The sequence below is a fragment of the Neodiprion fabricii genome, chromosome 2 (assembly GCF_021155785.1).
Source record: "Neodiprion fabricii isolate iyNeoFabr1 chromosome 2, iyNeoFabr1.1, whole genome shotgun sequence".
NCBI lineage: Eukaryota > Metazoa > Arthropoda > Insecta > Hymenoptera > Diprionidae > Neodiprion > Neodiprion fabricii.
This window is the reverse complement of record NC_060240.1, coordinates 38160769-38173754: the sequence shown is the minus strand read 5'-3', so window position 1 is coordinate 38173754 and position 12986 is coordinate 38160769. Positions and strand designations below refer to the sequence as shown.

The following is a 12986-nucleotide window of genomic DNA, read 5'->3' as shown; positions in this document are numbered from 1 at the left end:
TCCCATTTACGCAAATCCCTGACACCTTTGTTCATGTTTGAGCTTGCGATAGATAATTGACATATCACGTTATACAGACAAGGGTTCAAGACGAAAACATTTACGGTAAGTATTCAAAATGTTTCTTACTTATTACTTTGTCAAGCCACTCTTCCGTTTCGATCTAGTTTTTAAACCGTCTTCGTTGATTTCCGTCGGCAGAGGTTCATTCGTGTATGAACGAGATATTGCCACTTATCAGCATTGCACAATGTATTTTATTACTCAAGATCGAAGGTTAAACTGCCTAAAAATAATATTAGCTGGACAACAAAACAGTTAGTAAAACGTTAAATAGCAATATTCTGACTTGAAGAAATTAGCATCGTATAACATCGAATATTTACGTTTCGATTAAACCTAATTGCAGACTTTTGATATAATTATGAATAGAAATTTATAAAAGGCACAAATTTCAGCGCCGAAGCTTAACAAAATTCCTTACTGCCTTCCAGTCACCCGATCGACTATGGCTTGCGTGAAAACTCTTTGTGCCAAATTTTTGGCAAAGTTTGTTATCTTGTCGGTAAACCCGTTCGACTGTGGAGCTGGCTGACCGTAACCCGGCTGTCCATAGCCAGGCTGCCCGTAGCCCGGTTGTCCGTAACCTGGCTGGCCATAACCCGGTTGTCCATAGCCTGGCTGTCCGTAACCCGGCTGTCCGTAACCCGGCTGTCCGTAACCCGGTTGACCATATCCTGGTTGGCCATAACCTGGTCGCCCGGGACCCGGTGGTCTGTAACCCTGATTGGGATAGTTGGAATTGTATCCTTGGCCTTGGGAAGGCAAGGGTCCTGGATTGTTGGGATATCCGCCGGACGGATACCCGCTGTTAACGTTGCTGCCTGACGTTCTTCTCACCGCTGTGTCACCGCCAGGATATCCCGACGAACCGGATCCTGGATAACCGGAAGAACCTGAACTAGGATAACCGGAGGAACTGGAACTGGGATAACCAGAGGATCCAGAGCTGGGATAACCTGAGGAACCCGAGCTAGGATAACCTGAGGAACCCGAGCTAGGATAACCTGAAGAACCCGAGCTAGGATAACCTGAAGAACCCGACCTAGGATAACCTGAGGAACCCGAGCTAGGATACCCAGATGAACTGGAACTGGGATAACCGGAGGAACCGTAACTGGGATAACCCAAGTTTGCATTGCTGCCAGAGGTTCTTGTGGCTCCCGATTGTGCGGAAGGGTATCCGGAGGATCCAGAGCTAGGATACCCGGAGGAACTGGAAGATGGATAGCCGGATCCAGAAGGGTAGCCTGAGGCTGAAGACTGGCGTGGATAACCGGAGCTGGATCCAGAGTCCGCCGATGCAGATCCACTCTGGCGTTTCGAGATGCTGTTAACTTCCCCAGTGCCATCTTCTGCAAGAATTTCATCCTCTGTCTCCAAATTACCAAATAATTCCTCGATTTCTAGCCCCTGTAATGCCATGCAAAGTCCAACACCCTTCCTCGCGTCTCACTTCGACAGGTGATTATATTTGTTTTTATTTCTGCGAAATGTTTGTTAAAATGAACACCGAATTTGCAAAGCTTCGCCGAATCTGCAGTTCGCTCGAGGCCGTGACATGCTTCTCTTCAATTCGCGAATGCGGGATTTTAACTTTTGCTGAGTTGGATAATTGTTAAATTGGTTAGCCTTGTTATGCTGCCTTCTTTGCGTGTAGGCATTCTCTTAAAAATTATCATGCACCATAGTTTGATCATGCGATAGCGCCAGTATCCGCGAGTTATAAAAGCTCTTGGATTGTTTAAAAATGAATACCGTAGTAAACGTATGATAAACACATATACAAAGAATTGTAAGCTGTACAAAAGTGGGAAATAGAACGTGACATGAAACGTTGAAAGCCGTTTCACTCATCGTATTTCGACAATGCAACGTTATACCCTTTGTTTGTTATCTTTCTTTTTTTTATTATTCGCTTAAGAATTTTAAGAATACAGGTACACATATTTAGGGTAAGTAATATCCACGGTAATATCAAAAATATCTATGACACTTGTAGAACGAATTGAAAAAAAAAATTGGCGGCACTATTTTTCTCCTTTCACGTCATTATATAAATTCAGGAACTGTAGCAAAAATAAGTACCTTCGCGAATTCGACCTCAGTTTTTAAAGTTAACCTACATAACTAACGGGTCAATGTTTGTAAAAAAAATTGCGTTATCACGACCGCGAATTTCACGGATCATTGTCACAAGTGCGACTGGCTTCTCATATTTATGCATATTGTTCGTTCGGCTGTTTCCAGCGGCCCATTTTACCGCCCGATCGATACAAAAAAAGGGGTCGCTCGATCAGCCAGAAAAGGTCCAGACTCTGTTTCCCTGACTGTCCGTCCCAGTGTGGGTCGTATAGTGGTTGGCACCACCTCCGTAAGAATTGCCTCCGTATCCGAAATTCCTGCTGGGAGTCGGTTGAGGCACGTATCTTCCCCTGCCTCCGTCTCCGTATATCCGATTCCGGTTCCCCGAGTATCCGGTCGTCCTTCCGAACGAGGATGTCCTCGGCGGTGGTGTAGGTATGTTGCGAGATGGGTACGACCCTCGACCCCCGGTTCCTCTCCGTGGAACAATATCTAAGGAACGGTATTGACGGATGCCGGTAATCAGGTTTGCATTACGACAATGGCGTCTCTTCTTAAATAATCGAATTTAACCGCACCTTTTCAATCTTGAGAAATATCATACTCCGCAAAAATTACATGCCTTGTATTTCATCGAAGAACAATTGTCTTGTTTTTTGTTTGTCTTAGTCTGCTACCAATTCGTATCGACAGTTAAAAATTTCAAAGAATTCGGTGAACAATTATTCTCTTCGCAGAATTTTACTGACTATTTTCAAAACGGTTCGTTAGCGAGTCTGTTTCTACGGTTTCATATCTGCGTATTTGAGAGCGGTATAATTAAATCAAAACGATATTTGTTGAAGATTTATCGAAACGATTGGATGAGCAAATACGTGGAAGCGAATGTATCGGGTCAGATCTGGAGATCAAGAGATACGGTGAGGAAATTCCAAGTAGATTCGTAATTACGCCACTATCGTAAATATTTGTTTCCGTTTAAAAAACGAGCCGAGGTCAAAGTTCAGACGTTCGATAAACTTGTGGAGATATAAAATACTACGTTTCAGACTTCGTGTGCAACAGATTATATTATTGATCGGTAACATCCTGGATAAAGGCGAAAAAATTTTTTGTATGGGATTTACACAGAACAACGATAATTTTGTATCTGGCCATTCAGGACCCACGTGTCTCGTTATTTAATTTATGTACGATAATAAAAAATACACGAATATAAATATGCATGCACCCATTACAATATACATATGTATATACATTTCATATTTACGTTTGATTATATTATTATACTGTATGCTTGTCGTAAATCTATATATATTCTCCTTCTTGCCATCATTATAATCACTACCATGTTTCGTCGTCAGTACTGTAATCATGTTATAATAATCTACGGCATAATGTGAGTGAAAAAAAAAGACTAACGAAAACAGAAAGAAAGTCATCCTAACAGCTTTTTCATAAATGGACGGTTAACTGTTTTTAATACAATTTTTTTCTCCAACGTAAGAAGCTATGTTATGCAAGATATTAACAGTTAGTACAAATAAGAACAACAAACTACAAAATAGAAGCTTACCAGGATATATCTATGAATGAATTTCACGCAGCTACGTGAATTATAGAACAAAGATCGATTCGATTCGCTTTCTTTCCCTTTCTTCTCACAAACGTTTAAAAGGTACAAGCGAATCTCTGTACTTGTGAGGACGAAACAGTAAATATACGGATAAAAATTTACATAAGGCACGGAAGCACTGATGTTTCCTATATCGTCATGGCTTCAATTGAACATATTGTTACAAAGGGTGAAATCACCCGTTTTGCCCCCTTTTTAATGATCTAGTAGTCATCATAGATAAAAGACGTTTATAAACCTCTTATGTCTTTCAAAAGAATAAGGTTGCTGCGTCAACCAATATTATTGTAGAAACAGTCTATCTCGAGACTTTAAAATGAGAGCTTCGTCACAAAATAAATCCTTTTCCTCTCTTAATTTTCCGCTTTGTAACAATATATATAAAATACTCGTACGCAAGATGAATCGCGACGGAGCAGTGAAATTCACAATCTCAAGCTACAAACGACGTTCTAAATTGTATTAACAATTTCAATGGTATTTAAAGGTAATTGACAAATCATAGTTCGGCTAGATTACAAGCAATCGGTAAATTAAATTACACATCACAGCGTAGATTGTAACTTTAAGTAGAATCGAACAACCTTACGAGAGTGAACTGCGACTTCTTTCATGAAAATCACGAAACTCGAAGATGACACGACGAAATCGTGCCGACCCCCTTGAACTGCAGAAGGAGAGACAAGGGACGGTATACGTAGGAGAGTTTCGAACAGTGGTTTTATATTCGCGGGACGGTTGGAAATTCCGCGAGTGATTCGAATCAAAGGATGCAAAGAATGGTTGATTTCAATCGAACCCCGATCTTTTTCCACGCGAATTGAATAGTCATCGGGAATTTTAACTTTTCAAATATCCAACGGCCAATGTAAAATTTGCTACTCTCAGAAAGTGTAAAATTTAAAAAGTATCTACGAAAAAAAGAATGAACCAAAGAGAAAGACCAACGTGTAATAAAGGTAATATATAAAAAGCACATCGTGCGTGTTCATGAAAAACTCTACTTTCGTTTCCTTGACTCGTTACGGTTTCACCGTAAACCGCGTATCAAACACAAGATTACGAAAAATATTTAGCGATCACAGCGAATGAAATAAGGACAAGCGAGACGGTCGGCGAAGCTACGGAACATCCGTTCTTCCTGCGGTATCCGGTATTCGAATCGTAAGTAGTGTATCCACGGTTCTGATTAATGTTCGGATAGTTTTGGTGTCCGGGATATTGCTGGACCGGGTAATTTCCCGGCTGTGGATAGCCGCTGGGGTAGTTTGACTGGGGGTAGTTTGACTGGGGGTAGTTGGACTGGGGGTAGTTTGACTGGGGGTAGTTGGACTGGGGGTAGTTTGACTGGGGGTAGTTGGACTGAGGGTAGCTGGTCTGCCCGGGTATCGGCATCCGGTTCACAGTCGGGTAGGGAGGGTAACCGAGGTTCGTGTTTCCGGTCGAGGAGCCGCTGTTCGAGGGATATGCGGGGTAGCCAAGGTTGGTGGACCCGGAACCGGAAGCTGGCCGGTTGCTCGGTGGATCGGGGGGGTAGCCCAGGTTGGTCGCGGAGTTGACGGGGTAGTTTTGACCCGGGGGTGGAATCGGAGGCGCGTTCGCGTTGGAGTAAGGATTTTGGGGGTACGAGGGGTTCGCGTTCGACGAAACTACGGGCGGCGAATCTTGGCGATTGTTCGATTGCGAGGGCTGTCCATTCACTATCGAGACTCCGGCCGAATCGTATCCTGAAAATATTATGGGGATGGTTGATGCGAGATTCCTCCCTCCTGGCGCTGCACTACAGCCGGATTATTATATCGTTAGACATGCAAGCCAAGCCGCCGATCATTCGAGAGTTACGGTGATTGCGGTGCGGGTGGTGGATATTTTCGTGTCAGGATGAAGCGGTTATCTTTCACTTCGCATTGGTTAATTTTTGCGATAATTTTCGTTGAAGCAAAGTGATTGTTACCATCGTCCGTGAGATAATACGCGATTGATGTGTTCTTAGAGTGAAGACTGATGGCGATTACGTTCGGAATTCGACAATTCTTTTTCTGATCAAGCTCTTGAAAAAATTATATGGGAATACAGGTCTCGTAATCTGTTCGTTTCGAACGAAATCGCCCGGCAGTGTGTTAAAGTGTTAGGCTTGCGCGAGTAGAATTACGTGAAAATGTCAAAGTCGGTGACACAGTGAGGGATGGTGGTTAAGTGCGAGTTGATCGTTTTAGGTGTGATTGAGAGGGAGATAGGTGACGCGCATCGCTTTCCGATGGGTCAAACACCGTTACGGTGAAAATTACAGCCATGCTAAGTCAGTTGTGTCAGAAACTTTGAACCAAAGCTACCAAAATACGGGATGGATAACGAAGATAATCAGATTCAATCGTGACGTCGTATTTTTAGAACGTACATTGCGCCCACGATTATCGTATCGTTTTAGTTTTTTTCTTCTTTTATGTATATATTTCACCGTTCGATGCGGGTTATTTATTTACTGCAGTGTCGCGATAAAACTTGCAGATCGTTAACTTTACACTGCAATCGTTATTTAGCAATAATTGGTCATGCGAATACGCGATCTAGAGCGGTGAATAAATTTTATATCAAATATCATTCGCGAAAACTTTTGTTCTGTATCTATCCCATATCTTATTTTCTGTGTATATACAGTAAATGTGATTGATTAGAATCGTGAAACGAAAAGAAACCATATCTCCAGAAGAAAATAAAACCTCAGAAAATGTGTGACTAATTTCTACTAAATGTACAAACTTATGTGCAGAATAGAGTGATGAGAATAAAATATTCAATTACCGAGAGTGGGCAGTGTTGTTGAATTTTGAATAAATCAGTCAACAAAGGAATAACGTGAAACGAATTGAAATTAGGAATTTTGGAATGTTTCAACTCGTTTGAAATTGTAAAATTTCTACGAAATCATACATCTTCTTTTTACGACACATAGCAAAAAGGCGCATTTCTAGATTTTTACGCTGCTCATTCTCGTAACAATAAACAGTATTTTTCTCTGCTTGGAAAATATTTACACACGCTTTTCCGTGCCAGTCTCTAATTTAGGTGTAAAAGTGAGTGCGTACAAAAATATTAAACTTTCAAATCAACGCCTATTCGTCAAAGTAAAACGAGAGACCTGGCACATTGCAGTTTGCACTACAGAAATTACAAACGCCTAAAAAAAAAAAATCAATTTCGAAGGAAAAGTGAATCGATTGAATTCGCAAGCTTACCTTGTCCTCCCAGCGTGCTTACGCAGGTTGGTCTGCCATTTTCTGTCCTGCAATATTGACCAGCCGGACAAACGAGTGAGGTGCAGCTTTCGCCTGTATGAAAGGACAAAAGTGTAAGTGTACGGTATTCGATTTCAAGCCAGTCGATAGCGTATGATTCTTATTTTTGCAATCGAGCACGGACTTCGATTTCTTTTCTTTTCCCGGAGTCGGTCGATTACTCACTTGAACCAGACGACCGTTTACACGTTGGGAATCGTCCGCAAGTATCACCCTGCCTATCGTTGTATCCGCAGTCTTTATTTTCCATGACGCACTCTTCGTTGCTCCGGCAGCCGATGTCCTTGCACGTTCTTCCAAATTCTGCAAGGTGCGAAAGACAATGAATTTCAATAAATTTGATCCGCGAACTTGGATAGAGACGGTGAGAAAAGTGATATATAAGAGTTTTGACCACTGAACTTGACGGTGGTTCGTATAAATTCAAAAAATTCCCGGCCATCGACTCTGGGTTAACAAATCTCCAAGGAGAATAAATTGGGGTATGACTTTTTTCTGCCGCAAACGGGTTATTCAGTGACGTCAATCATTCGGTGCGTATGCAGGCTGTTGACTCATGCAGCTCGGCCAGGAAATCGCGGACAAATAATTACTCTCGGTAAAACCGACCTCGCTAATCTAAATAAACGTGACGAAGCTGCATTCAACGACTACATACTTTTCCTTGTACGCGAATGAAGAAACGGAAAAATAAGTGTTTTACCGTAAATACGTTGTATACAGATGCGGATTACTCGCGTGCAGACATCTCGCTATCACACGACGCAATAAAATTACACGGCTACTATTATTCTTACGTAATCGAGAATCAGAAAGCCGGATCAACACCAGCGTCAATGTAGGTGTGGGTAAAGCGCGCGATTAATGGAAAGAGCCATAGTCACGTAGCGTTCGGCACGAAGAGATCACTTGATTACGACCTTGTTTCAATATTGAAGAATTTTTTTGATCAATGTTTTAAAAATTTTTTCCCCACGCAATAAGAGATTCGCTGTGATAAACACCGTCGGTCAATTTTTAATGCGGCCACATCGGTAGGCACGGCAACGAAACGTGTACGCACCCACATGGACTTTTAATTAACGTTGCGACCTTGTTCGACAATCACCCGAATGCAACCGAACCTGAAGCTGTTTTTGCAGATTTGGAACGGAGTCCCAGTTTTATTCTACACGTATTCATTTTTCTGAAATATTAATCATATGCCAACATTTTTCAAATCAGATTTTTTTAAAATTCATTTTTGTTAGTTTATACGCATCAATTCTGAATTCAAACCTACTGCTTTAATGTTACGATATTCATACATCTGTGAGTTATATTCATGCTGACGGTTAATTTTCTTGTCAATTCACCTCGCAATTTCGCAACTCTTTACTTTTATACCGCCTCGATTGTTCGATAGCATTTTGCGAATTGACAATTTTCAATCTATCCCGGGAAATACGCGGGCGGTCGGTGTAATAATTGAAAATTGACGAGGCCCTCTGGATATATGGGATTATGATTAGCTGCATTATCCCATTATGGCTGGGCAAACAGGGTATAACCTGATCGAACCCTCGATCGATCATATATTTTTAGAAACCGACACTCGCGCTGCTTCCGTCGCCGATCTAATTGCAAGTGCATCAGGCGCGGTGCGCAAAACCAAGTAATTGTCCTTCAAGCCTGGAAATCCCTACGAATACAAAGAAATTATGGAGAACAGTTCGGGAAATTTATTCTCCATAGATGATTTTCAATTCGCGATTCGTTGTCCACGTGACTGTACGACAAAATATCTCACGAACCATTATCAAACCAGCAAAAACAATTTGACAATGAAAAATCCGTGCTGTAAACAATGAATAAAGAATTCAGGTTTCTCAAATTCTAAGGCCAAGATATTATCGCTTGTATTCAATATTGGTAATTAATTAGCCACGGATATGTGTTAATTAAACGAATCGATCGCGTCGAGCAGCTGTGACAAAGTTTTAAACGCAATTATACGTAGCTAACTCAAGCGACACGATCCATGGGGTTAATCAATAGACCGGCCGCTATACGCTACTAGAAATTACACATTCGTGTCAAAGTTCGGGGAAATATTTGAAAGGTTATTAAGTAAGAGTTCATTTTACAATTCGTATAAACTGTTCAGAAAATCATACGATTCTCATTTCGTCAATTATAATTACATATTCACACTCCGGAATTCTTTTGAAGGCATTAAACTGCGAAATGGAGACCAGGAAGTTTCAAGTATTAAATTTGCACTTAAATTTCCATCCGCCTCGTGATTGAAACAGACCGATTCAAAGGTCGTAACAATTGAAGGATAAAAGCGTTAATAAAATCGAATCAAATCGTCCGCAAAATGGATTGCAAAACGGTGTTGTCAAACAACTCAAACACTGACGATATGTTATTTCATGTTCAATGCGACTACGTATATTTTCTTCGTAATTTGAAGCCGCAGAAAGATACGGGCGACCAAAACTGTGCAATATTTCCCTCTCAATCGCCAAGCCAAAATACGGCGAATGTTTCTTGTTAGAAATTTAATGACGTATATTGCAACGTCAGATACTTACTGTTGTACGGAGCGGCGTCTACCAGTGACGTAATCAGGAGCACCGCGACGCCACATAGCGTCGAACGAAGCATTTTTCCTGGCTGAAACAAAGAAAAGCAAGAATTTCAGCCAAGTGAGAGAGTTGCGAGTTGTTTTCTTATCATATCGAGTAGGAAGCCTGAGACTTTTGTACAACAATTATCGAAATTTCCTTGCTCAAAATTGTTCGCGGAGTTGCAATTCAGCGAATGAAACGATCCAAAATTGCAAAATGTGCGGTATGTGAGTGAATGTTCATTTCCTTTTCAACTATGCGCTGATTCATCGAATTTATTGAGTCAACTATTGCAATGTTTGCCTTTTGTTGACGACCACTTAGACTTGCGAGTGTCTAACAATAAGAGAATAAAACGTGACGATAAATTTTTCATTAATTGATCCGCGGGATCCTTAGCCCTGATTTTATACAATATAGGAGCGTATATTTAACCGAGAGGATAAATAAAGTCTTGACACTAAATACTGTAATTGAATAATGGGATGATTATAATCAACGTAGGAACGGGATTTTTGTTCAGAACACATTCGCACAGCTAAGCGAAATTATTTCAGTCAGCAAATTCCTCCAGCTAAAAGTTAAATGGAATGCTCGAAACGGCTGAATCGATAATTGCGAGTCTTTATTTTCCTTTAAAAAACGGGTCCTCCTCACCCGACGAACGAGTAGTCGAAAGTAGCTGTTCGGTAATGAGCATCAGCGTCTGAAGAACTGTTTTGACTTTTTCGTAACAGTATTTCAGAGGTCTCCAGCCACGTTTTAATAGACAAGGATAAACTTTGGTAAAACAACGATCCAGAGAAGTGACTTGGTCTGATCCAGTAGTTTTATAAACGCGTTATTAAATGCTACCACGAAACTCATGCGAGGTACGTACGACGAGACAGAAAATGATAGCGATAAGAAATAAGAGAAGAGAAGTAACTCGATACGAGCGTCTCTGGCGAGCTTGACTGACCTCAAAAATTCAAGAGAAGTGGAACTGTACTGGTGAGTATTTAGCAACTGATGTTCCTGCGAGGAAATTCTCGTTTTATAACGAATGTATGCACGTAGTCATACGGATAAGTGGGTGATTACAATATATCGAAACGGTGGACGATATAGTCTGAGAAATGGATAAACAAAGGAATCCAATCGCGGTCAAGACGACTGACCGTTGTCCCAGAGTAACGTAACCCACGTATTGCGCACCGTGATTCGGTGTGAATATTACTGCAACGACGTAATGAACATACCTTAAGTCCTACTGTAGAAAAGCATGGGGAATTTAACGCGTTCGGACGCGGTTAATAATAGATAAAGAAGTTCGACTCGAGGTCGAATCGTGAACGCTGCGTATATTAATTAGAAATAGAAAAAGTAAAGAAGACCTAGTGCTCGCGGTAGTATAACTGGAAGCAAACAGAAACTCAGGTGAGAACGATAATCAGTCTAATCGGTGACTTCCGTGGCACGACGACGTTAAAATACAAGAGTAATGGTTCTATAAATAATAATGATGGGATACACACGCCGGACTCGCGTGACGATATGTGAAGGGTAAAAAACCGAAAAGTCAAAGAATGATTGAAAAAACACGCACGTATCGCTATGTCATGTTTTTGTAACCTAGCGATGAACCGGCACGTTGCACAACGATTTTGACCAGAGTGTTTTTTTTGTTGTTACATTTCGTTGAGCCGCGCCATTAGCAGCGGGAAAACGAAGATAAAATTTATAGAAATTATCGCAAACTGTCGTCAAAGTCCAGATACGTACATAATAGACGCGGTTACGGGGTCAAAGTTTGAAAACAAAATATTCTAGCACGTCGGACCGAAAATATTTTAGTTAGTCATGTTCTATGGCGCAGGATTAGAATGAGACGATCGATATCCGGCTTTGGTCTAGTTTCGTTAATATATGTTGATTGATATTTGTCAGTGAACAATTTGTGTGTATCGTACGTTTCTTTATAAAGTTAAACCAATTTCCGAAAACTTTTCAAAGTCTAACCGGTCATCAGAAGTTTGACAACAAATGATAAATCGGTTTATGTTCTCGACCAATTTTTTTTCCCCTTTCTCTCTTTTTTGTTTTCGTCTCTTTGTGGCCGGAAAAAAAGTTGTGTTTTACAATTAGCCAGATTTCACGGTCAAGGTTAAACCAGCTTCTAAAAAACACGGGAAAACTGTGGATGAATAAATGAATGCAAAAAGAACGAAATGCAATATGAACAATCTCAACATCTGGTGAAAATTTTACGTCGCAGAATGCGAAAAATTATTGTGTTCCCGCCGTTGGAAGTATACCAGCTTTTGATGTTACACGACGAGAGACTTGAGAGAATACAATGGGATAGAAATCAGTCTGTTTTCATGATTAAACCAAAACCACATGCAGCGATTGATCGTTGAACGTTTTCGGGAAATAGTTTAACGTCGAAACGATACAGTCGCAATTTATGAGGGTTATTTAAACCGCGTGTTTTTCAGAAATAAGCACAATGATAACTCACCGTGCGTTGAGAGCGCGATCTATCCTTTACCAATGTTACTGTGACACTGAGGTCTGAAACGGCTCACGGTATCCAATATGGCCGAAATGTGAGAGCGAGCGAATATCCGACCGTAGAGAGAGAGAGAGAAAGAGAGAACGAGAGAGAGAGAGAGAGAGAGAGAGACCGACGCCGCGACGCCGAGGAACGTAACCGGCGGCCAAAGTGCGACGGAGAAGAAGCCAGCGGTTTTGAAGGGAGCGAGAGAGACGGATAAAGACTATCATAGAAATAAGACGAGGGAGAATGAGAGAGAGAGAGAGAGAGAGAGTGAGAGAGGAGAGGAGAGAGGCGAATCGAACCGGCTGCGACGCGGCGCGAACTCTGAGCATGCGGAGTTGCGAGAGGCGAAGAGAAACGAGGGGAGATCACGAAACGGGAGGAGTGAAGGTCTGGAAGAGGCAAGGACGTCGGTAGAACTAGCCTAGCTATGGGAGAGAAGGAGAAAAAAAAATAGAGAGAGAGAGAGAGAGAGAGAGAACAAGAGGCGAACTTGGGCACAGAAGAGAACGGCGGAGTTTCGAAGACGTCACGATTGTGACGTGCTGAAAAGTTAGCCGATCACATCATTAACTGCGGAGAAGTCATTGAGCGCGCGTAAGGAGGGGGGGGGGGAGGAATGTTCCAGATGCAATTATACTAATTTTGTTGGATATTTTTGTCAACGACATGATGCAAACCGTTTTTGTTGTACGTTGCTTGAGGAAATAAATTATTATTGATGAAGAGACAATTTTATTTGTTATTCTTGT

The 12986-nt window shown here is 41.4% G+C and overlaps 1 protein-coding gene across 3 annotated transcripts; it reads right to left on the bottom strand.

Moving 5' to 3' along the window:
• Positions 1 to 237: 237 nt before the first annotated feature.
• On the bottom strand, positions 238 to 12351 carry LOC124176899 (prisilkin-39-like). 3 transcript variants are annotated; one of them, XM_046558737.1, is made up of 5 exons: positions 12196 to 12351; positions 9657 to 9738; positions 7243 to 7380; positions 7018 to 7110; positions 238 to 1433 (listed from the first exon to the last, which is right to left on the bottom strand). In XM_046558737.1, the coding sequence occupies exons 2-5, from the start codon at positions 9727 to 9729 to the stop codon at positions 481 to 483; spliced, it is 1257 nt and encodes a 418-aa protein (XP_046414693.1). In that variant the 5' UTR covers positions 9730 to 9738; positions 12196 to 12351; the 3' UTR covers positions 238 to 480. The 3 variants fall into 3 exon arrangements, with proteins under 3 accessions (XP_046414693.1, XP_046414695.1, XP_046414694.1); XM_046558739.1 differs by having other exon boundaries at positions 238 to 1415; XM_046558738.1 differs by lacking the exon at positions 12196 to 12351 and adding an exon at positions 10654 to 10752.
• Positions 12352 to 12986: the final 635 nt, after the last annotated feature.